At 39.8% G+C, this 25,805-nt stretch overlaps 1 protein-coding gene across 1 annotated transcript in view; it reads left to right on the forward strand.

Moving 5' to 3' along the window:
• The window catches only part of PHEX (phosphate regulating endopeptidase homolog X-linked), a 97,106-nt gene that overhangs the window by 26,352 nt on the left and 44,949 nt on the right, over positions 1-25,805 (forward strand). Inside the window, exons 6-12 of the mRNA XM_010394496.4 lie at positions 287-355; positions 919-1,035; positions 4,566-4,649; positions 4,960-5,105; positions 11,844-11,937; positions 16,750-16,878; positions 20,398-20,499. Coding sequence (XP_010392798.1) covers positions 287-355; positions 919-1,035; positions 4,566-4,649; positions 4,960-5,105; positions 11,844-11,937; positions 16,750-16,878; positions 20,398-20,499 — 741 coding nt within the window. The remainder of the gene's footprint in view (positions 1-286; positions 356-918; positions 1,036-4,565; positions 4,650-4,959; positions 5,106-11,843; positions 11,938-16,749; positions 16,879-20,397; positions 20,500-25,805) is intronic.

The following is a 25,805-nucleotide window of genomic DNA, read 5'->3' on the forward strand; positions in this document are numbered from 1 at the left end:
CCTGTGATTCTTTTCTTTAGGTGGCTTAGATATTGCAGGGGGCATCTGTGGCTCCCCAGATCACAGTAATGTGATTTAGTTAATACCTGTCAGCACAGCATAACATTTTTCTTTTGTTTTGAAATCCTGTGCAACTCAGACTGGTGCAGTATTTTATGTATTAGGCATTTGCACACATCTACCATAATTGCCAGAAAAACATGAACCCTTCCAAAGTTACTTATCAGTTTACCTTTGAATCTGATGAATTTAGCTGTTAAATGTTACTTCTTGGTTTTTTTAACAGCTTGACCAAGCAAGTCTCTCTCTGGCATCTCGAGAGGATTACCTAGAAAATACCACAGAAGCCAAATCTGTAAGTATTATCGGCTGGAAAATAGAGTCACCATTTTCCCCCTCATCTTTTTTCATTGTTGTTTTGTTTTGTTGAGCTCCAGACTGAGAATGGGTTGTGCTTTGTTTGGATTTGGGTTTTGCAGGGTATCTATCACAAAACACCACTTCTATCACAAACGCTCTTGCAAAGTGTCCTAAATGAAGCTTGCAAGTACTTCTGTCCCATGGTGGTTACTGTATTAGTTGGCCTAAAATTCAGGTGTACATTCATACACATTGTCTAATCCATTTGTAAGAGCTGAAAGTTGTCAGTCTAATCCAGAATGGCCTTTTGCATTTCCTGAGATTTGTGCTCCCTGAACCATAGCAGGTATCTCTGCCTGTCACGCACTGTATTTTTACAGTGTTATTTCTCCTTTTTAACTTGCTTGGCACTCAAGGTAAGGAAAGTACAACCTTGGTTCCTAAGGTGTGAAGGTTTTACACTCCTAGTGCTGGGCATTTCTGGTCTACTGCTACAACTCTGCTCAAGAGCAGCTCCTGTTTTCATTTTTTCATTTCACTCTTTCTGTTTCTTTACAGTACCGAGATGCCTTTTTGCAGTTCATGGTTGATACAGCAGTGCTTCTGGGTGCAAACGCCTCCCGAGCTGAATCGGATATGAAATCAGTTCTAAGACTGGAAGTTAAAATAGCAGAGGTTGGTAATCTAATATAACCTTTTCTCAAAACGGAAAGCCCTTATATCAACAACATTAGCAATAGGGATTTTAAAAGCAGAAGGAGAGGAGCAGATCCTGATGAGGAAAGGATGAATAATATTTCTCCCTTAGTTAATTGTTAAACTGTAAATTTAATTCTCAGGGGAAAACCTTAGCCAAATACCCTTGGTGTTTTAAATTTGTCTTGGTTTTGGAGACAAAACTTCAGGAGAAAACACTCCGGAGGGTCTCCTCTGAAGGGAAAAGGGCCTCCCCCTTTCCTCCACCAATAAGACAAGTGGGTCACAGCAAGTGGAAGTGGAAAAAAACAAACTGTTTATTAGCTCCAAACAAAAACAGGGTAGAACAGGATAAAAAAACCCCGTCAAAATACAACACATTCCCAGAGAGAGAACAGACACGTGGGCTCGGACCAGCCGGGGCCACCCCGCAGGCCCACTGGGGCCACCCCCGCAGGCTCCCTGGACCGGTGAGGAGGGAAGGGAGGCAGTGAGGCAAGGGGAAGGGAAGGGAAAAAAGAACAAGACAAACCAACAGAACCTTTTTCCTGCTAGTGGAACACAAAGAACCCCAAAGAGCAGCACAGTGCTCCCTCCCGAGCCCCCCAGGTCCATCTTAAAGGCAGAGCATCCTTGGGCATTGAGCGGATGGTTAAGGAATAAAGCGGCTTCATAACATCACCCCAGGACAAAATTGTAATGTCAGCCAGGCTCACCAGTGGCAAGCCTGGGGGTGGCATGGCAATGTTTAAGGGATGGTGTATTAGCGAGGTCCTTTGGTCTCCCATCTCAGTGGAGGTGGGGGATGGAGATCCATATGGCAGCAGAGATACAGGGATTGTTGATATGTTAGAAACTGTGGAAGCACCTGAGAAGGGTCCCATAGGAGTTAGGGCTTATCCTCCTGAAAAGGTGATGAGGTCAATATCCCAGCTGAAGTGCATCTACACCAATTCACTGGTACCCACTTGGCAGCTGAAAAAATATTACATAGCTCAAGACCTTACACGTATTTTCCAACCTAAGTGATTCTATAATTTTGAAGCTGTGTGGAATCTGAGCTCCTGCTGTGCACCTGTGTTGAGGATCTATTACCCTGTTGTTTAACAGCAGACTGGGCTGATTCTCTGCGGAACAGTCTAAAAGCAATGCAAGACTGAGGTGGGATATTGGAGCTTGGTGGTGAGGGAGTAGTGTTTACAGTAGCACCACCCTTAGCTCCTGAAGTGTTTTCGTGGGGTAGTCTGGGAGAGTGGATGAAAAACTCATGAGTTTTAATTTAGAGGATCAGCTGAATTTAGTAAAGCTAAGCATATTTAAATCTGGTACTTGGTTCTGACATTTACTTGGTGACATTTTTGCTCCCTTGTGGTGTTTAATTTATGCCTTGGGATTATTGCAGATTGAAGGAGTGTTTTTGCTTCTCTATATCCGTGTTTCAGTATGGCTACTACAGGAATCCCACTCATGGGTGCTGCAAGTTCATTATCATTTCAACCTCTACTAAAACTAGGGAGAAGGGTTGGCCTCAGTGTTGGGAAACCACCAAAAGTAAGGGTACAGGCTTGATGCTGGTTTGCAGAACTGCCAGCTGAGCTGAGTATTCCTTCATATTTGCAAGGAAAGAAGCTATCCCTGTGAAATGCTGGTCTCTGTTAGCAGAGAAGCCTGTTGTGTTGCACAGGACAGGCAATGCACTAGATGACTTTTATCTGGGTTCTGCTGTTGCAGTCTAAAGGATGCTTCTCAATGGCATGTTTGTACAAAAGTGAGGGCCACCCACAACAGAAGCCAATCAATGTTTCCATCTCTCTGCTGAAAGGGATGAAATTTTGTCAAACATCTAAGCAAAGTCCAATATTAATTTTTAGTTACTTAGCATGGATGGACTAATGCGCAAATACTTCCTTGTGACCTGGTAGACTTGAAAAACAGTAAATATTTCTTCTGTTTATCAGTGATGGCATGAGAAGATGCATCCTTAGCTCTAGTAGCTCTAATGCTTTGCCTAACAGGTGTCTTACAGAGCATTAATCCACAAAGTATGTAAGTGAAGCTGCTGTATAAGATGACATGGATCATGTAACAACTCTCAGGATCTGTAATGCACATCGTTATGCAACAAACCATGCTTGCTTATGGTTTCTTTTAGTAAGAATAATCCTCCTAATATCTGTTCAGATATTAGGCATGAGTCAATGGACATGCCTTGTTGCATAAATATAATGTACCTAATGATTATGTATATAAACATTTTACCGTGATGGAGGTAGTCCTGTTTGTCACTGGAGGTTTTACTGTATCCTGTGTTCCTCTGCAATTTTTTAAGTAAGTGTATGTAATGGAGAACTTCTGTGCTCAGGAAGAGGCAGCAAGAATACTTTGGATATAGGAAGGAGTGGCATGCTTTGAGAGAGGTTGTTGTGTACAAGGAAGATTTTTATTAGGTTTGAATCACTGGAGAAAGTTTTGAGAGAAAGGGAGTAAATGGGTTCAAGAAGAGTTAAAGATTTGTCAGATAAATGAAATTTGCAGAAAGGGAGAAGAAAGTAATTTTTTTTTCCTGTGTGGCTTGAGCAATAGTAAAACCACAGACACTTACTGGAGAATTTTGGTTGGAGAAGTTCCAGCTGTCTGGTTAGTCTGGCGTCAATCCCTGTCCTTTAGACTGCATACAGACAGTGGTACAGGATTTACCTTAGAGCAGGGCTGGAATTGCCACTGGGAATTTTTGTTTCTCTTGAACACTGAGAAAATTTTGAGCTGTACCTTGTACTTGATTTGTTTTTCTATTATGAACCATAGGGCCATCTTGGAGTCTGGGTGTCCTTCTCATCAGTTATAAAAGGATTTGCTTCATATTTAGGGTTTCTTTTGCTGTATCCTTGGACACTGCAGAGGAACTTGAGATCCAGCTCCTCTGGTCACCCAGATGAAAGGCCTGGTTGTGGAATGCTTTAATTCATGCCTGGCCTATATACTCAGGTTTCCTGCTATGGAAATCAGAGTGAAGGGGTGAAATGAGGAGTGTGTATCTGGCTCTTGCCCCAGGTGGAATAAGACCGTAGCAAGAACATGTTCAAATCCAAGACATGAGATTCACTTCAGTTTATGAAGGTGCGCCTATCTCAGATTTGATATATTAAACCTGAAGGTGGCTTCTACTTGATAGGAAGGGATGAATAGGTATTAATCGTCAATGTGTACTTTTATCTCTTATGAATTAACATGTCTTTCCTTAGCATAATCAGAGCCAAATCATCTGATATGTCCAAAGAACACATGCAGCTCATTAAATTTTCCAATAATGAGTTAAACTTAAAAGGAATTATCTTCCATTTCTTCCAGTTTAATGCAATCCTCAGAAAGGGAAGTTAATGCCATAAATGCTTGGAAAACAGGTGGTGAGATATTTCTGCACAGGGATTATGAAGGACGGTAATGACGTAAGAGTCCCTGCAAGATAAACCTTGTTTTGATGGTTTTGTGGTTTTTTTTCTCTTCACCAGATCATGATTCCCTATGAAAATCGAACAAGTGAGGTGATGTACAATAAAATGAACATATCGGAGCTTAGTGCCATGATTCCACAGGTTGGTTGGGGATAACTGAAAAATTATTCTTTTAATATCTGATCTGTATAATTAAAACTGTCTTTAGTGTTCAGAGCAGCATGTTAAAGGAGTATCATAAGGAATGTGTGTGCTCATTTACAGTATATGTTCTTTTAAATACAGTTCCAACTTTAATGAGGATTGAAAACATATGTAATGATAAAGTGCAATAATTTCTATGTTCTTAATAAGTAAAGCTTTGAAACCATTAGTTTTAAAGGTACAACTTAGTTCATAAATCATCTCTCTTCATAATCTGCTTTAACCAGCCTTCTCTTTGTCATTGCAGTTTGACTGGCTGGGATACATCAAGAAGGTGATTGACACCAAACTCTATCCTGAGCTTAAAGATATAGGTCCTTCAGAAAATGTGATTGTCCGTGTTCCCCAGTACTTCAAAGATTTATTCAGGATACTAGAAAATGAAAGGAAAAAGTAAGGATCCTATGATGGTTTCACCCACACTTATAAGTGATGCCATGAAGATTTTTGCCTTTTCTTTTATACCCCTGTTATACCTTTTTACAACTTCTGTATTCCTAGTGCTTTTTGCCTACATTCTTGGACTTGTTTGTCAAGCTGGGAGACTAAACATTTTAGAAGCTTCATAGCTAGGGATCAATGTGCCCCAGACCCCAAGGTCCTCTCCAGAACACATTCTGTAATCCAAGGTAGAACCATCCAGGGGAAGGTTCCTTGGGGAGGGGGGCTCACTCAAGCCTCTCACTGGGGAATCTTTGATAGATATGCTAATTAATGAGACCTATAATATTATACCAGATCTTTGGGGGGTGTGCATTGCAGTGGGCATTGAGGTGCATTCGACGTAGACGTAGTGCACCTAAGGATCCTTAAAATAAATACCAAGGTAAAATCCCTTTTTCCCTTCTAGAGTGTTTGACTCTTGATTTTAAGACCAGGAAAAGGCATCATAAGGGTACATCAAATGCTGGGCTTTTTCTATTTTTTTTTTTTAATGAGTTTCAGCTATTCTTGGAATCAAGTCTCTAGGCAAACAGTCTGTTTGGTTTTGCCTGAATGAGGATTTAGATATTACCTTGTGCACAGCAGGAGAATTTTCAGTTTCAACACCTTTGTTCTATGGATAACACAGGTTGCAGTAAAGCTGCTCTTTCCAGATGCATTCAGCATCTCTAACTTGTATAGGGTCTCTTGTATCTTGTGAAATCCTTTACACCTGCAGGACATAGTTGTAAAATGTAGGTAGCTCTGATTAAACATGGTAGATGTGCTTTGCAAAGGGAAGCAAGAGAGTTTTGGGCAGCGATGAAAAAGTGACATCCCATTTGAAACATCCTTATTGATGAGATCTAAGGGATTTCTGTGATAATTTGTTCTCTGAGGCATGTTGCTGAAATTTAAAATAAATATTGTTAAGCTGTTGTCTCCAAATATCAATCTTTGCTGATTGTACAGTATGGCCACAACCAAATGTATTTCAGGAAAAAAAAAGACAGAGATTTTTCTTATATTGTCGCTCTGTCTCTAGTGATGGAATGCTTACATTAATTCATAGTACCTTTAAAAATAGCACACAAATCAAACAATAAGAAAAAGAAAATTTACTGATTTGCTTACAGATCATCAAATATCCTTTCCTTGTAAAATTCAGATAAATAGCATTAGTGCCACCAATTTTAATCTACTGAGGAAAGACTTTTAAATTGTTTGAGCTGTCCATGCTTTCTAACTCAAAGTTAGTTACATGAGTGGGGATAAATGTAGGATTTAGAGGTTGCATATTTAGCAAGATGACAGGGAATTAGTTATTCCCTGCCTACAAATACACTTACATGCAAATATATTATGTAACTATAGAGTAAATACCTGGAGACTTTTTCCATCAGTTTCTTATTCAGGGAAAATCTAAATATTCAAGAGAAGTTAAGCCAGCCTGTGTGTCATGGCAGAAGGAGGCTGGAGTAATGACCAGAAATAATTGCAATGCCTGTCTTTAGCAAAGCTCAAGACCAGGTTTCCGCCCTCACAGGCTGGGGGGAGAGGGTGAGCAAAAGCAGTTTCAGTATATTCACACTGCATATGTTAGAGGTGCTAACGGCTTAGGCATTTTCTGCCCGGTCTTATCCTAAGAAAATTGCATCATAAAATGTTATAAATGGCAAATAGTGCTAAACTGAACCCAAGCAGGCTTCAAATTCTTGTGTGTAAAATGTATCCAAACAGCCCAGGCATGATAACCAAGATCATGTTTATCTCTTAGGTGATTATGTTCATTATTTAAAATGTCAGAGTCTGCTCCAGAGGTAACCTTGCTATCTGGCCTGAGAAAATTAGGAGATCATCTTAGTGTGAACTCCTAACAATGAGGTCTCAATATTCCCTTGTAGGGTGAACCCTGAAAACTTAACAAGGATATTTTCTTTTAGGTAATCTCATTTGTCATTCTCCATATGATATTTTAAAGGTTTAGTTAATATAAACAACATGAATTTAATTTGTTACTGTAAATATCTAGACCAATCAAATTCCTAGAAAAGCATTTCAAAATTTTAGATTTGCTTCAGTGTTCATAATGTGAATTGTCTTCTCATCATTTCAAGAGATGGAGTGTCATAAGGAAAAGCAGGTACTTTCACCAAGTCCATATTCTTTTCAGTTACAAGGCTATCCCTAAATTATACTTTTATTCCAGTGCCTTGTGTGTCCTCTTCCTCAATGAGTACCCTGCTAGCCTGGGTATTGTTCAAAATGTCACAAAAAGATGGCTCATGCCCCAGTATTTCACCCAGTGATCGGGTAAAGTAGTTAATGAAGTTTGTTTGAGGTGGAGAGAAGAATGGAGTGAAAATTAAGTCTGGCTACAGAAGGAGTTCTCTGTGTTGGAGGTGGCAAGTTGTATGGACTCAAAATCCTTGTGTTGAAAATTTCTCTCTCAGAGAACCTGCTGAGCAATCTTGAATTGTGAAATCTTTCACAGGGTAATGTTACTAGAAAAGGGCACATTGACGTGTAGCGTGAATTTAGCAGAATTTTACTTAACTGCATGTAATCAAGTTACTGTGTGGTGCTTGAAATAGGTGCAACAGTGTGGTTCAGAGGTTGGTCTGAAGTCCCCAGGCCAGAGCACTGCTGTGACTCCAAGCCAGGAGCTGGGCTCTCCACAGGGAGCTGCCCACGAAGCTCAGCAACCAGCCTGCAGGAGTTTCCATCAGCTCTGGGATAGCTAGCCTAAGTCATGTCAGGTGCTGAAGTAAGTCAAACCTTCATAACAGGTCTTCAGGGATTCCTTCAGCTTTTTGGTGTACCAATCAATTTTTAATGGGGTTTATCTCTATTACAGGAAAAAGAGGTGTATGTATGTAGCTGTGATGTAAACGAGCAATGGCAGAGCTCCAGTACAGCTGTGCCATGTGAGGGGGCAGAGAGAACTGTGCTGGCACCAATTATTATATATTTTATATATATCCTTTATATATATCCCTTCCCTGTTACCTGTGTGCTGGTGCTTTATGTGAGCCATAAATAGGATACCCTAAATTGCATCCTTTCTGGAGATCTTTGCAGCTGTTGAAAGAAGCAGCTTTATCATTCTCATAGATCTCTGAATGGATAGTTGGTTTCATAGAACCACAGAATGGTTTGGATTGGAAGGGACGCTATAGATTATTTAGTTTCGACACCCTTCCCACAGGCAGGGACACCTTGCACTAGACCAAGTTGCTCAGAGCCCCATTGTGATGATCCATCCTTAAGGGCAAGGCCAGCCTGGCCTTGAACACTTTTAGGGATGGGGCATCCACAGCTTCTCTGGACAACCTGTTCAGTGCCTCATCTCCCTCACAGTAAAGAATTTTCTCCTAACAGCTGATAAATCTATCCTTTTTCAGTCTAAAGCCAGTCCCCTTGTCCTATCACTATATGTTCTTGTAAAATGTCCCTCTCCAACTTTCTTGTAGGCCCCTTTTCCTTTGTCTTACCTTCCCATATCTGTGCAGTATTGGACTATTAATTGAGAAGAACTCTAATTCATATAGCATATGAAGAATTTTCTTTAGAGATGGATGGAGGCACTAGATCCCTTTTCTGGTCTTAGTCTGACTCTGAAAAATTAGAGAAGTTACAATAATTTGTCTTGAACTAGTGCCTCTAGCAATAGAGGCAAAAGTTTTTCTGTACTTTTAATTTGATTCGTGACTCAATTCTGAATACAATTTTCAAACAGATCTAAAATTTGTGAAAGAGATCTTTTTCTTAGAACGTCAATTAATTTGTCCACCTATCTCATATTAAATCTGTCCTCTTTAATTGCTACCATGTCTGTTGATTAAAATATTGCAAGCTCACGGAATTTTACATGAGCAACCTACTTTATTCTCAGACAGGGCAGAAAGTACTTTAGTAAATATTCATAAGCACTGGTATAATTTTAACTGTCCCAGCAAACAAGCTCTCTACCACTTCCTTTGGGAATGTGTGTCACAATAAGGGTCATACTGGTTAAAAGGGAGCCTACACTTTCTGTAACAGGCATTTGGAAGTTAAAATAGAGTGTACTCTTCTGAAAGGTTACAACAACAAATATTCCGGTCTCATCAAAAGAGCAGAGAGGATTTTTAGGTTTTATTTGTGTGCTGGATTTTGCTCCATGTGTAGAGATTAACTTCTCTGAGCCTCAGTGAACTTATTTGTGAAACTGCAAGGAAAATCACCCCAAGACCTGCGTTGTAGTAACTTTATAGGCAAAAAGTACAGTTTTTAAGCGAACTGAAGATCACCAAATGATTTGAAGTTTGCATAGTTAGCCCAAAATGTAAAATAATCATCCCCCAAATAGGTAAACAAATTCAGATAAATTTCTATTTTATTCTGTTTCGAAAAACAAACTAAAGCACACTGCCCTTCAAACATGCAACAGTAAACCTCCTCAACCTCTCCACTTGTTGCCCACCCCCTATTAAAAAACATTCAAGGGGAGCCTCCCTTTTGTTTAATGCTGTGTGGATTCTGTTGTGGTTACAATCTGGAATTATTACTGTCTCATCAGACAGCTTGGTTTTAGCATGTGTCAGCCTTTTCCTTCCCAAATTAAAACAATCCTCAATTAATTATGAGATATTTCCCGCAACTGTTGTCTGCCTTCATTACTTATACCTGACACAAACATTTCTGAATTCTTGTTGATATTATTGTCTTTCAATTAGTCACCTTTTTGAGACCCAGCCTTTAGAAATTACAGTCTTTCATTCACTACCAGTTTGAGAGAGTTTCCCCAACTCAAATGTAAGGACAAACATCGCTGTGTGAGAACAAGAAGTACACAGAAGAGAGAATTGGTTTTTTTTTTTGGTGGTGATTAAGTACCAAATTGTAATACATAATTGGTGTGTGATGGTGATCTATTCAGCTAAGGTTTTTTACCTAAGGCTTTTGATTGAAATCAAATCTTTAACCTTTTAATCTGTGAGATTTGCATAAATGCTGCAGAAGTTGCTACAGCTGGATACTCTTCAGCTCTGCTGAAATACCTGAGGCAGATTGTTGTGAGGTTTCTGGAGTTTGAGTCATTTACCAAAACAGTGAGAGCTGAGTGCTTTTAGGGTGCTTCACTGGCCATTGAGTGAGAAAATTCCACATTGTCAAAAACTTACTAAGGGAAAAATCTGAACTTTCTGGCATTTCTTAGGTTGAAATGAATTTTTAATGATCCTAAACATTATCTTAAAATGGTGTGGTTATCTAAGCAGAGCTAACTATTTTGGCTTTTATAACATGTACTGTCTTATAAATGTACATTATCCATGCTAAAAAAGCTTTTTCAGATATGTTTTATGATTATTGTGGGCATTTAGGTCCACTATAGAATATATCTGTGTACTAAAAGAGGGAATATACCCAGTGTGAGAGATGCAACAACGCATCTTGAGTTGAAGGCTTTGTGTGGGTGGGCTGGAGCTTGGTTAGAGGCAAAACTGAAGTTATGTCTCAAGCAGATGCTGCTGTCAAGACAGCGTGCCCACGAAGTGTGTTTCCAGGCTGTTATGATTCAGAAGAGGGAACTGTGTCTCTGAGTGAAGCTAATGGAGTGACACCGTAGCAACAGCTGCATTGCCCCACACTTACGGCAATGGGAGATTGCAGAAATGGGATTGTTAGAGATGGGGGAGTTGTTTGGATTGTCCATAACAGCATCTTCGGTTGCAAAGAAGCAATTTTCCTAACTATGGAGAAGACTGTGGCCTGCCAAAAATGTTATCTATATCCCAGTGGGGAGCAAATAACATTTGAATATCCATAGCTTTGAAGCAATGACTATCCTTGAAAAATATGTCATGTATAAAAGAAGATGAGAATAATATGTTTAGGCCATTTTTGGACTTGTTTTGTGACTGTTGGAAGTTGAATTGCATATTTCAGAATGCACCTTTAGCTCATACAGCCACTGTTGAACATGGAGAGAGATCAATCTAGGCTGGATAAATCCTCCAGTCAGGTGCCCAAAGTTTTTGAAAAGGGGCATGGTTGTCAGATCTCCTGGGAATTTTAAACAACCTCTTTCCAGATCTCTCAGCCTCAATTCTTACAGGATTTTTGTTACTGAGACTTCACTTTTGGTATTTCAATTATCCATCTGACAAAATAGGAACAGTAATACTTTAATAACTTTGTGAATAGTAGAAGTTTTCAAAGCATATTGATAACTTCTAATGAAATATACAAATATGAGATAATGAGAGTGTATATGGGATGGACTGTTACCTATTCTGTTACCATTTATGTGCCCTACTAATGAGGGGAGATAACATTCACTTTGATCTACAAAAGAAAAACCAGTTAATCTCTGGATAGAGCTTTGATGCAACTATTATGATAACACAGTTCTTGTCACTTCTAAGGAAAATGAAAGCTGCCTTTTGGAAAAAAAACATTTGGAAAAAAATGACATACTAGGTGATGAACCTGTTATAAATAATCTCTAGAAGTTGGTTATCATGGGGCAAGTATATATTAAGTGGCTGCAATCATACAGATTCTCCTGTGTGATTGGGATTTATCAATTTGGCCATCACTCATTAATTTTTAAGGTGAAATTTCCACCATTCAGGTAAAATGTTTGTAGAGATATTTCTGTGAGTGCTTTGTGGTACATCATATGTGTTTACATGTCTGATAAAAATATGCTTGATTTAACAGGACTCTTGCCAACTACCTTGTGTGGAGGATGGTTTATTCAAGGTTATTCAACCTCAGTAGACGTTTTCAGTATCGGTGGCTGGAATTTTCTCGGGTAAGTTTTGCTTCCATAGCATTTACAAGGGTCGTAGTGTTGACGCTATTGGTTTCCCTTATAGTTGCTTATACCTTTGCAAAACTAAATGTTTTCCATGCTGGATGAATTTTCTAAATAAACTTTTTTCTTATTGAAGACTCCCTCTAAAACAATAGACATACATATTTTTGTATGTGACACTAAGACATTTATATGACACTAAGAAAAAAAAAGTCTTTTAGGTGATGTTAAAGAAGTTTTGAAATCTCCCCTTTAAAAACCTTGGTCTTCTTTTGCAGCAACTTGAAAGTTGGAATGTTTTTGAATTAGGTTATGTGGGCTGTGACCTGCAGGCCAAATCCTTTTGGCCAAAATCTAAACTTTTTGTGAAAACCTACTGCTTGCTCTTGTGTGAATACAGCTCTAGTAAAACAGAAGTCTAGGATTTCACTTTTTTAAAGCTTGCTCCAAGCTCTCCCATGCTCTGATGCCAGTATTACATGAGCTCTAGCACATCGATACACCAGCCATTTCCACAGAGAAGATGATCAGGTACCTTCCAGCTTGGCATTACAGAAGAACCAGAAAACTGCTTCAAGCTGTGAGAGCAGAACTAAATTATCTGCAGAGTAATATGGGCATTATATAAAACACATACATTTGATTAGGTGAACCCTGAATAGAAAGCCACTTTGGTAATCCTGGAGGCAGTGTGAGGGCTCCTTAAATAAAGGGTTAAACTGAAATTGAATGGTGCTTTGTCTTGTGTCTAAGCCACTTTGGATGGTGAACTTTATTTGCCATTATGAAAACTGGCTGACAACAGGAGGCTGGCATGGTGCTGGGAGTGATGTGGTGCAGGAGGTGTGTGTGTTCTGTCCTCCCTGGTGAGGCATGCAGGTGACTTATTATAGAACCTATACTGTTTTTCCATGAGTAATCCTGGCATAGTTCTGAGTTGATCACATACCTAAAAATAAACTCCAGTAGCTTGATGGAAACTACACAGGAAAGGCAGCTTCTTATACTTCTGAGATCATATTCAAAATAGTCTTGTTAAAGATGCTGTTATCTTCATGTAAAATATGAGAAACTGGCTGTCAGAACCACAGTGACAAGTTTGTAGGTATCCCCTCCTGGGACATTCCTTGTAGTTAGGTAAAATGATGCTGGTTATCAGCCAGCCTGCAGCATGATACTGAGTTACATTGAGTTATATAATGGCCGGAAAAAATTCTGAAAGGAAACATTAAGCTTTGGATAGTGTGCATTTTAAGATGGTGATGGGCTACTGTCACTTCTCTGGGACACAGAAGCTTAGGGAGAAATCTAACTCAAAGTGATTCAGTGCTTATTAATAATCTCATCAAGGCTGTCACAGAATTACAGAATGGGTCTGGTTGGAAGGGACCAAAGTGTGGCTATCTGGTTCAACCTCCCTGCTCAAGCAGGGCCATCCCCAGAGCACAGGGCAGCAGATTCCTTCATCCTTGTTTCCCTCCACTGGATCTGCTCCAGGAACTCAGTGTGCTTCCTGTCCTGAGGAGCCCAGAACTGGACACAGCACTCCAAACACACCTCATTGGGGCTGAGTAGCAGGGCAGGATCCCCTCCCTGACCTGCTGGCAGTGCTGTCCCTAATGCACCCCAGGATTCATTGGTGTTCCTGGCCCCCAGGGCACTGCTGGCTCATGGACAGCTCATTGTCCACCAGGAGCCCCAGGTCCCTCTCCTCAGAGCTGCTTTCCAGCAGGTCGGCCCCCAGCCTGTGCTGGTGCCTGGGGTTGTTCTTGCCCAGGTGCAGGACCCTGCATTTGCCCTGGCTGAGTTTCAGAGCGTTCCTCTGCCCATCTCTCCAGCCTGTCAAGGCCCTTCTGAAGGGCTGCACAGCTCTTGGGGGTATCGGCCACTCCTCCCAGCTTTGTGCCATCAGTGAACTCGCTGAGGAGGCCTCTGCCCCTTCCTCCAAGTTGTTGATGAATAAGTTAAACAATACTGGCCATGTAGATGGCTGTGAAAGCTTACAGCACAGTAAAAGCAGTGAATCAGCAACTCATTCCTATTATCTACCCCTGGGACCTGGAGATGGAGAGTTAGTTAAGTGAAGTAAACAGCTGTTGCTAATAGTTAATACGTAAAGTTAAGTGAAGTAAACAGCTCAGTGGAACAGATTTCACAGGTCAATAGAAAGGACATGAGGAATGGAGTCCAAGGCACTGGACTATTCTGTTGTTGAATAGATTTGTCCAGTCAGAGGATGGAGAACTAGAGGCACTTTAGTATCATAAAAAGGACTCACCAACCCCTTGCCAGATAGGCAAATAAAGCATTGAATTCCTGCTAAAGAGATATGACCGTGAGATAAATCAGTGACACTTTAAGGAAAGAATGTATTTTATACAGTCATTGTTTCATTAATTCAGTCAGCCTCAACCATCATAAGCACAGTATTTTTTTTACCAGGTTCTCATTTTCTTTTGGTAGCTTTTATACCTTATATGTAGAAATCTTGGCATCAGGGCCACAAAATCTTTGCACAGAGAAGGAAAAATACATGATGAAGCTGTAAAAAACTTCAGGTTCAGAAATAGGACAAACCTGCTGACTCTAAAGAAAGTGCTTTGAGTACCACATCAGCAACTATCAGCAGCTCCTCTGCAGTGGCACTTTGAGACCTTGTAAATTTGCAGTGGCACCTGGGGAAGAGGTCGGTTAATTGTGTCGTGAAGTTCTGAATTGACTGGGAGGGCTTGAAACCTGCTATTTATAGTCACTGTTACTACCTGAAGTACTGTGTTTTAGAGTGGTACATTAATATTAGGAGGACCATTTGAGGGAGTTCTTGTTGGCTGTTGTAACATAAATATCAATAAACCAGCTGTGAGATATAATCTATTCCTCTCAGCTCTATTTTTATTGGTCTCACAGCCTGTGCTGCCTTTATATCCTCCTTACAGTCAAGCCTCCCTCAAAATAATGATAATTATTATGTTGTAATACTAGTATGTCACAGTCTAAAAGCCAGCTCTGTCTCCTGACTCTTTCTATGGCTGATGCATACTCAGAGCTTTTGGAAGGAATTTCAAGCTCTGATGACTAATGCCATAACTCCCCTTCTTCCCCCTGCATCAGGAAAAAGATCCATTGCAGATTTACTCTGACCCCAGAGAGAAATTTTCTTCTCTTTTTTTCTTATCTTTTTTTGAGTGTTGTGTTTTGTATAAAGGTTGAAGAATTTGGAAAAGGAGTTGATTGTCAAATTTGCCTCTGTTTAGAAAAAATATCACCTTATTAGGTATTGGTTTGACTAATAGGGTTTTCTTATAGAAGCAATGTACTCTCTGCCATCGAAAATCTATTACTGCACATACAGTATTAATAAAAAACATTTGAAAATGCAATTCTCTGATGTATTTAAGTGTGAGTCATTGATTATGCTTAATTACAGATAATATGATAGGGAAAATCAATCTTTGAATGACGAAAATATCTCACCTTCAATAGCTGAGGGTTAAGCTGCTCTGGAATTTTCCAATGAAATCTTTTCCTATTGGAAAAAGACAAATCCAAACCCTTCAGTTTTGCTGGATATTTAATCTTGTGCTCAAAGGAAGAGAATAATGGGAAAAAGAAGGGGTTCAGAAACTGCAAAATTGGTGCTTAAGAGGCTTGTATAATCTGTGAGAGGCCAAAATCCCTATCCCACCTGATCTGGTCTGATGCTGACTATACTCTGCCTTTACACAGCTGACAGGTGTTAACTGTTGGACTGGGATTGTGTTTGTTCTCTGTGGAAAAGCTTAAGAAGTTCCTTAAGTGGCAAGAGAACACTTTGAACCTTGAAAATAACAAAAGTTTCTTAGGTCAGCACTGCTTATGGCTCACATGGACCCATCTTGTATCTTGTTGTGTGTAGGGTTTTTTTAGATGAACTACATCTTGATGAGCAATGTAATGTTAGCTGGGTAACTACCCACAGTAACAGCGTTCTTCCTGTGAGAAACAGAAACCAAGAGAGCGAATGATCTTGAGTTCTGTTTTGCCTTGTTCCTTGGTGTGTTGACCATTCTTGACTGTTTCTTTTGAAGCTCATTTATGGTGGCATCGTCAGAGCCTTTTTAATGACCATTTCTTTAGTAAAATACGTCAGTTGTTCTACCAACATCTTTCCACTGCAACATAGAATGATTTTTTTAATTTTTGGGGGGATGGGGGGAGACAAACATATTCAGTGTTCTTGATGATTCAAACCTCTTTTCTCCTGAAAATGCTCTGTTTGGAAAAGGAACTGAAAGCAACTATTTGACACAAACTATGGTAAAAGTAGCTGGACAAGTAAATGACAAGAAGGTGTGGACATATCCCTAACTGCGTTAGATGTCATTAGTTTGTGGCAATGGAGGGCTCTGTCGGAGGTGTTTCATAAGGACTAACCCAATTTTCATGAGGACAATCTCCCTAGGCCTCTTACCCTGTCAGAGGAGAGGCAAATGTTTTCAGGAGCTATCTCACAGCAAGATTTTTTTAGAGGAAATTATCTCTCTACTTAACACAGAACACCAAGAGTAGTCCAAAGTTAGCACTAACCCTCTAAGCCTAGTCTCTCTAAGTCACTGTTACCATTGTACTGTTCTTAAGTTTAAAATCTTACAGCTATTTTGTGGTGTTCAAAGTACTTGTCATAGCATTGGATGAAAATAGAAATAGCTGTAGAGCATCATTATTGTTTCCTTTTGGTGGCTATTTGACAAATATGCTTTGGCCTATACTGCATGTGGGTTCTTCTTCAAGAGTATGATGTTATGGCCTAATACCGGTCCCTGTCAACAGGTGATCCATGGGACTACAACTTTGCTGCCTCAGTGGGATAAATGTGTGGACCTTGTAGAAAATGCCCTCCCCTACGTTGTGGGTAAGATGTTTGTGAAAGCCCATTTTCAAGAAGACAAGAAAGAGATGGTGAGTCCTCTTTAGTCTCTGTCTGGAAATTTCGTCCTCACAAATTGCCTCTGATGTTAGAAAATGTTTAGAAAGAGATAAAATTCTTAAAAATGTTTTAATTGAATAAACAAAAAACCCAAACCAAAACAAAAAAAGAAAAACACACAAGGAGAAAATTGAATGAATTTAAAGAATTGTTACCTTTCTGCCCATTTGGGCATTGCCCCTTCTTTCTATCTGCAGTCCTTCAGACAAATAAGCAGCCAGTTCAAAACCAAGTTGAATGCTGTTAATTAATATATGTAAATAGTGACAGGCAGGCTGTGCAGGAACAGAGTGAGGGGTATTGATGAGAAATGGTTCAGTATAGCTAGTATAATTCATGATAGTAAAGTTTTTACTGACTAGTCAAAAAATTGGTTGAGATTTCTCTGCTTTAGGACTACTCTTTGAAAGCTGTGACTCCTACACCTGTAATCTAAGCAAGAAACATGTAACTGATGTCTGACCCAAGTTAAGGGAAGCTTAGAGCCGTGTAGCGAGAGTTTATATCTGTGATTCAAATCTTTTCTGCTGATCAGTGAAAGGAAGTATTTTTCCATACCATTCAGTCCAGAGAGATGTTAATCCTCATTCTAAAATTTCAACAATAGCTATGTTATCACTTCTCTCAAAAACATATTCAAATAATTAATTACCCTTCACAATAATTTATGACTTAGTTTCAGTTCATGTTTTTCTTATAAGGTTTTCCAATATCTGCTTTTACAGCCATTGATTTTTCCAACAATAATCAGTTTTAAATTAACTCATTTAGTCATTGAACTTAGCACTCCATGCGGGAAGGGCACAACTGTTTAGGAAATGTGAAATAGCACCCTGTGCTGGGAGCAACAGCTCTGTGAAAGCCCTGCAATGCCCTGGCTCAGTAGCCTATCTGTTTTATTTTATCTACTTTGACTGCTTTCTCAGGGAAAGATTCCATTTTAGAAAGCACACACTTATTTGGCTTGTCCAAATCTTTGTAGTCTGTTTCCCTCTTAGGTTCTGCATTTCTTTTCATATCTGCCTTCACCTAGAGTTTCCTCTCTAAGATCCAGCTTTTCAATCTCCTTCTTCTTGATCCAGTTTGTAATGTGCTATTTGGCCATTTTGTGGCAAAAATATGCCAGGCATATGCAGTGTATTATCCTGCACAGGATAAGTGGGAAGAGTAGGAGTATAAGAAATGTACACTTTATGGAGGGAATGGACATATTTTCATATTTGTTTATTTGAGGAAAAATTATGAGAAGCAGATAGAGCAGAGAATGGTTTCTATTGAAATGTGACCTAATTAGAATGTTTCTTAGTGTGCACGTTCCTTTTAGACCAAAGCTTTGGAAAATTATCAAGTCTGAATTCACAGTAGCATCCATAGTGAGAAATGCATATAAAATTCATAGTGTAGGTCACAACATTCAGTCTTAAAAAATGAACAGCCCATGGAGATAAAATTACATACAGGTGGAATTCATTGCATTTCATTTAGAAGTGTGCTTTTCAAGTTAATAGTTTGTGGTGTTATCATTTTCATTCCACTGGTTTTCAGTTCTATTTCTCTTTTTTAAGCAGTAAGAAAGCATGTGAGTAAAGCACTCTTATTCGTACAGGTGTTTTTTTTTTTTTCTTTTTTTTTTTAGCTTATGGCATATATCTGTCTATGATAAGCAAATCCTGAGTTATGGATAATATGGATTCTTTCCCCCCCGCCATGTTTTGTGATTGATGTTTCATACCTTAGATACTTCTCTTCTTTTATCAAGAAAGACATTATTTGCGTCTAAATATAGCACTGCTTCTCACTCAGAGTGCCTGCAGTGTTTCTTACAGATACGCCTGAGCAGTTTCAGTAATAACTTTGATAGCAGGAATGGGTTTCTCCCCCTGCCCCCTGCAGCCACAGCTGCTGCATAAAGCCTAAGTATACACCAGGGCCCAGCTGCAGAGCTTGCGTTTGAACTTGTAACCTCCAAATACAGGGAGTTCACCTCATTAGTGCACAAAGTTAATTGAGTCAGTGCTCTGTCATCAATATCTTTAAGTTACCCTGTTTCCTGGGATGCAGTGAATACTGTGAATGTTCACTCTTTAGTCCTATTTAATGCTAGACCTGCTCTAGTTGACCCTGGAGCCTCTAAAAATAAGAAAATGTTTTTTGAAAAGGGTAGGAAAAAATTAATAATCCAGGAACTTTGCTACGTTTTTTCTGACTGCACCACAAATAAAGGACAATTCCAGATTAAAATACAGATCTGATACATTAATGACAATTTACCTAAAAGTAATGTTACTTTTGAGAGTTTAGTCCCCACTTTTAATGACATTTCAGATCTACTAAATTTATAGAATAAGATTATATAAATCTCTGCTTCTTGACATTTTCATTATTTTTAAATGTAACATAATTGATAGCACAAAGTTCCAATAAGTCTTCATCTAATGGGTATCTGTCATGTCTTGTGCTGTCTTAACCCTTGTATGTGCTAAAAGACTCAGGCAATGGCTGGATCCCCCTCATTGCCTCACCCTCACAGTATTCCCCATGGCTATCTGTCACGGGGCTCATCTGCTGGTGCAAATAGTGGCAGCTGGTAGCGTACACCTTTCTGGGCTGCCAGACAGATCCATAGGAATGAGGGCTCTTGACTCGTATAATCCATATCTTAGCCATTAGATTTCTTATTTTCTGTAATTTCAGGATTTTCTTAGTGTGCATACTCACTGAACAGTCTATTATTATTATTTTTTACTTGCTTGAGATGTGGTCTTGGCTTTGCAGAGGTGTCTGAAGAAGCAGCCAAGCTGAAGTAGTTGTGGGTTTTCCCAGTTTTGCACAGATCCCAGCTGTCACTGGTGGTCCAGGACCACAGAAGCAGTTAAGGCTGCTCAGTGGTGTGAGCCAGGGCCTCCACCCCTGCAGTAAAGGGTAGCAGTGCTTCACAAATGCAGCTAAATACAGGCTAAATATTTGGATACTGCTTTGTATTTGGATCATGGTGCTGTCAGCCCAAATTCAGTTCTTTGGCAGTATTAATAAGGCATGTCTCAGTCTCACATAAACCAAACCAGGCCACGGACCTTCTCTCTGCAGAAAAGGCTTTATTTGTGCAAATGCCTTTTGGCTGGCTCCTTCTGCATGGGCCAGCGATCTAGAACCGGAGGGTCAGAAATCTCCCCAAAGGACTGCAAATCTCTCAGTGATTTATGATTTATGATTTCAAGATGGGTATTCTCACAAATATGACATGAAATGATCAGCAGTGAACAGGGTCTGTGCTACACCAGAAGGGAAAGAAGATGGAAAGAAACTTACCCTCAGAAGAAGTGTCTCAGTACCAGAGAAAGCAGAAATTAGCCTTCAAGAAAGGACAGCTGATACCACCTGATTTGAAATCATTTGTGGTCTAACCAAGTCTATCACTCCTATGTACACCAAACCTTTTCTTTCTGCTATGATATATCTTACTGGGGAGGGATTTACTAAATGTTTTGCAGATGGAGGAGTTGATTGAAGGAATTCGCTGGGCTTTTATTGACATGCTAGAAAAGGAAAATGACTGGATGGACTCTGAAACAAAAAGAAAAGCTCATGAGAAGGTAACAAATATAAATGTTGAATGAGTAAAATCCTGTTAAAATAAAATTTGACTTGAGTGATAACAGTATGTCATGGACTGCACTCGCAGTTCCAGCTACCTACTCATCATTTTGTTAGAGAAGGGACGCATGCCACATTTGTTTTTCTGGAACCCGAGCCATCTGAGCTCCTGCTTCTTTGCAGAAGTTATTTTTATTACCTTGTTCTTCTTCACTTCTTTCCACCTTTCCCTCTCTAGCTCTGGCTGATGTAGACTATGAGCTTATTTCATATTTGACTTTTCTTGACAAAGTTTTCACCTTGACTAGGATCTCAGGGACACACGAATCTACAGACAGAAAACAGTGTCTAAAACACCTGTGACAGCTCCGGGTGTTTGCTGTGAAAATGGAGGATCCAACTAGAAGGGAATATGAGAATAATTCAGGTTTCATAGTTTTTCCAGTGTTGTGGTGGGAGGCCTAACTTGAGAGCTGTCTTTTGAGAGTGTAATGGTGATCCCAGCTGAACATCCATTTCCTGACAGAATAATGCCAGTTATGAAGTGTGATAACCAAAGATGGCATTACTGGTCCTGATTGTTCTCAGATAGTCACAATAAAAGGCAAGAGGTAAAGGTGAAGGCAGGAGGATGTACTCAAAGCCTTTCCACTCTATTCCCATTTTTACAGCATGTGGTGAGTGGAAGGGAAGGCTGTCCAGATGCAGAGCTCTGTCCCCGGAGCAGCAATTGGAGGGGGCATATAAAAAGACAAGTGGAGAGTGTTGTGTAGGTCTGTGTCCTTATTTGTTGAGGCAATTGGATATCAGTGAATCAGTAAGCACCCTCTTTGAATAAACTGACAGGCAAGTGCAGCTGAACTGTTCCTGCTCTCTGTGCTTGAATAAAAATAGCAGTGTTTTGATTTAAAAGCAAATATGGCCTTCAAAGTTTTTTAGTAATTCTAATGAAAAAGCTGTTGAGCTATTTTATCATTGGAAAGATTTAAATTCCATATGCAGTCCATTTACATTTTATACAGCAGTGCTCTTCATATATGCGGAAATGAAATAGAGCTGCATAAATGCACCAATAAACTCTATAGCAAGAGAACAGTAGTAAAATGACATTTATTTCCTGCTAACCTGGTGGTAAATGGGCTGCAGTTATTACTTCTTATTGGCTGTTACACTTTTTTTTTACTAGAAATACCATTAGAAATATAATTATCTGTAATTTAGATATTTGTTAAAATTGATGCAAAATAAGAGCAGGAAGATTTTCTAATGATTTCCTTAATAAAGATACTTCTATATAACAACCTGCTTAGTGATTTTGTTCAGAATTTGCTACCTGCCTTTCAGCAGGGAAACAATACAAACATTGCCAAAATTCCCTAAAAAAGCTCTCCCTTTCCTGTTTTAAGGAGGGTTTTCATCAGAAGGCAGGCTAGATCTTTGGCAGGTAGAGATGGCTCTTTCCCTCTGTTGACACATTTTGGAAGCATATGCCACTTTGCTCCCAATTTAGACGTGTAATTGAAGGTTCTGAAATTAGTGGGGTGAGTCTGGGCTGAACAATGCATGACAAACTAAATTCCATAAGTACAACAAAAATAATGCTACAAGCCATAGTACTATCAAATGAATAGCCAGTGGTTTAAAATCATTCTCACTGAACTGAAAAACCATTTCATAGTTTGCTGACATAAGAACCAGGTCAAACTTGTAGGAGACAAGTGTTATGTAATGCCTTAGATACTGCAGCAACAATTACGTGATAGGACTTATGACTACAAGTTTAAGTTCAGATGCACAGAAATAGCTACTTGGCTGGAAGGAAAGAGTCTAGAAAGACATTTGGTAGATTTCCAGACATGGAGTGTGTGCATATTTATTAAATATTATTTATTGTTAATGATATTCAATTTGTCCTGGAACTCTTGGATGAGCATGTTTTTAGTTCAAGAAACAGATTCATTACATGTAGGGTCAGAAAATTCACTGGGGAAATCAAAGGTTTATAATACAACAGAACCTTCAAAATCTGTTACTCTGTTCAATTAAATCTCATGAGCCTAGCACTTTCTGCTGTTACTTTTTCAATACTTAGGCTTTAATAAAGCAGCGCAGACAGCATGAATTCTATGAGGGAGATTGAAAGCCCCGCAGTATTAGTTTGTTACAGAAATCGGTAGAAGTTGCATTTCTTTGTCAATAAATGTCATCCACATGCTGGACTCTTCACCCAGGATGGAAAAACACCAGGAACCAAGTATAAATTGGAAGAGAGAGGGTGCAGGGCAGCTGTGTTCAGCGTTGGTGTGGCCTCACCTGGAGTGCTGTGTGTTGTTCTGGGCCCCTACACTTAAAAAGAATCTGGAGGTCCCTTAAGGCATCCAAGGGAGGGCAACAAGACCGGTGAAAGGGCTGGAAGGAGTGTCCTGTGAGGAACAGCTGGGGACTTTGAGGCTGTCTGCTTTGGAGAAAACGAGGCTGAGGGGCCACCTCTACAGCTTCCTAAAGTGGGGAAGTGGAGAGGGATGTGCTGATCTCATCTCCCTGGATCCAGTGACAGCATGTGTGGGAGCAGTTAAAAGCTACTTCATCAGGGAGTTTGGGCTGAAGATTAGGAAGCATTTCCTTACTGAGTGGGTGGTCAAACACTGGAACAGGCTTCCTGGAGAGGTGGTCGATGGCCCAAGCTTGTGTTTAAGAGGCATTTGGACAATGCCCTTAACAATGTGCTTTAACTTTTGGTCACTCTGAGGTCATCTGGCCATTGGATAAAATATTCCTTGTAGGTTCCTTCCAACCAAAATGTTCTAATTCTAGTCTATCAATTAAGTAAAGAAAGGAAGCTATTAGTTAGGTAAAGGATGTTTTGGTCTTTTATGTTTTCATCAGTAACTGTTACGTTGTCCCTTATAGTAGTGCAGATTGGAGCTTCTGCCCTAAGTTCCATGGCAGAACTGTATCCTACATGGAAATGACTGTGATTCAGATATCTTGCTCTTCCTCTGTTTTTTTAATTGCATCACATTCTTGAAATGTTCACATTCTCTGAAAAGAAATTAATTGCAGAAACCTGATGGTGGTTTTGTTTTCTGGGCCTGATCCATGTGATCTATTTAATTTGCCTTAAGTTTTTCTTTAATTTCAGGCATATTTGGGTCATTAACAAATTTTTTACTCATTTCCTGAAGGAAGAATAGGGTCACTGTGGGATCTGGGTGTCTGGACAATGAGCATAGAGAGCCTTGTGGTGATTGTATCTTTAGATGACAACATTGTAATGTAAAGGACACGGCAGGTTTGAAAGAGAATTAATTGCAAATCCTCTCTCTGATTCAGGTACTCACTGTTTGGTGTGTTTTCTGTTTCCTGTTTTCTGACTGATGCCCACCTTTCTTTTGTGCTTGGCTGAGGCCAAATTTGTATACCTTGCTGTCAGCCTGATGCTTTGCAATCAAAGGAACCATCGACCTCCAAAGGACTTACAAAAGACCCTCTGGTAGAAACTGTTCTTGAATTTTGCTTTAGGCAGCTTGTCAGCTTTATCTAATCACTGTGTCTGTGACTCTTTGTGTCTGTCAGAAGGGACACTACTAATTTGATGTTAAAAGGATCAAATCTACTACTCCATGTGACACAGGGAACAATTGTCTTGCAGCCTTGAAATGAGAATAATCTCTTTAGCCCTTGTATACTTTGGAGTTAAGCTTTGACACTCTTTTTGTAACAAAAGAATATAATGAGATAACATCTAATAATTTACCTCTCTCCTTCCTCCATTTCTTTCTTTCTGCGATCGAAAGATTAATTTAAACCAGACCATCTGAAAGCCAATCTTACCAAAAAAGTTTCTAACAGGGTTAGGTGACTCTGCCTTCACATGCAGTTCTCACCTGGCTCTCTGGATGGAGCTCACGCAGCTTCCAAAGAAGCTCTGAGTCCGAGAGAAGCGCTCAGCTCTGTGCTGTGAGGTTTTTTTCTCTTATCCTTGCCCCTCTGCTCTATTCAAGCCCTTCTTTATTGTACCGTATTTGACTATCATCTCAAATTTGCTTCAAGTATGTCTGCTAGCCCCCGAATTTTCAATGGAGTGCTCTGATAAACAAACAAACAAACACCTCAAAAAGGTTTCGGTTCTTGCCCTTTTAGTCTCTCTTTTGTAAGGGTCATTATATTTTGCCCTCATTTGCAGAACAGAGAAATTATTCAACTGAGTGCAGCTCCAAGGGTGTGTCTGGCAACACTCTTCAAGTGCGTGTTCTGTGAGTTGCCCATGGCCACAGTCACAACCTCTGAGCAGAACTGCAGGGTGGGGGGAGAGAAGCGAGAGCCTTTTGTTTCCCTTACAGGGAAGGTGCAGATTGCAGCCAGCAATGGCAGCCAGACGGTATTGACGGCTGTGTTTTGGCATGGTGGGCCGCAGGGGAAAGGGAGAACCCACAACTGAAACTCCATTGACGTAACTTGTGTGATGAGGGCTCACTTCTTTGAAATGGTAATTTCTTGCTTCTGCTCTTCAAAGGATAATTCAGTGGAAGATCATCACTGACATGTTAAACTATTCCCACTCCTGGACAGGAACCATTATTTTATTAATCACTCTTTTTCCTTCCTAAAATGCCCTTTGTGCTTGGTTTTAGCTGGAGGCTTGAAAAAATATGTTTTTCTTAAAGTTTGCAATTCTCTTATAAAATATCCTGTTAGGCTATGGCACAAGAATAACTTCCTATTTGGAAGTTGGGGTTTTGTTTTTTTTTTTTGTTTTTTTTTTTTTTTTTTTTTTTTGCTTTGCAGTACTATTTTTAAAGCATGGATGATAAGCCAAAAAAGAGCTTGTTTTTCCTCTAGTAAGATTTTTCTGTAACATTATTAACCTCCTTAAGTCATGGAGCACAAATCCCAAGGTCACTGTGCAATCATTTGGCTCCTTAGCTTGCCTGCTGCTTTGCTTTATTTCTAAGGAAGTTGTATACGCAACATTTGTTTTCTTCACATCTCTCCAAGTCTGAAGACTGAGTCAAGAGGAACACAGGAAAATATCAGGACTGTGCCTAGCTATAGGTGGCTCTCTTGGGCAGCGTTAGGTACCTTTGTTTAGCCTACAGGGCTTGTTCTGCTGCTTCAGAGAGCTCCAGCAAACCTCCCTAGACAACACAGTGTAATTTGGGCCAATAGCCCTTAGGAAATCAAGAGCCATCTGTACAAACCCTGATTTAACAAAGTATAGGTACTTTAAAGGAGGTAGGTGTTCATGGGTTATCCTACTGTAGCCATTCACTTCCCAGCTGGAACTTGCTGGCCCTATCCAGCC

This window comes from Corvus cornix, chromosome 1 (genome assembly GCF_000738735.6).
Source record: "Corvus cornix cornix isolate S_Up_H32 chromosome 1, ASM73873v5, whole genome shotgun sequence".
NCBI lineage: Eukaryota > Metazoa > Chordata > Aves > Passeriformes > Corvidae > Corvus > Corvus cornix.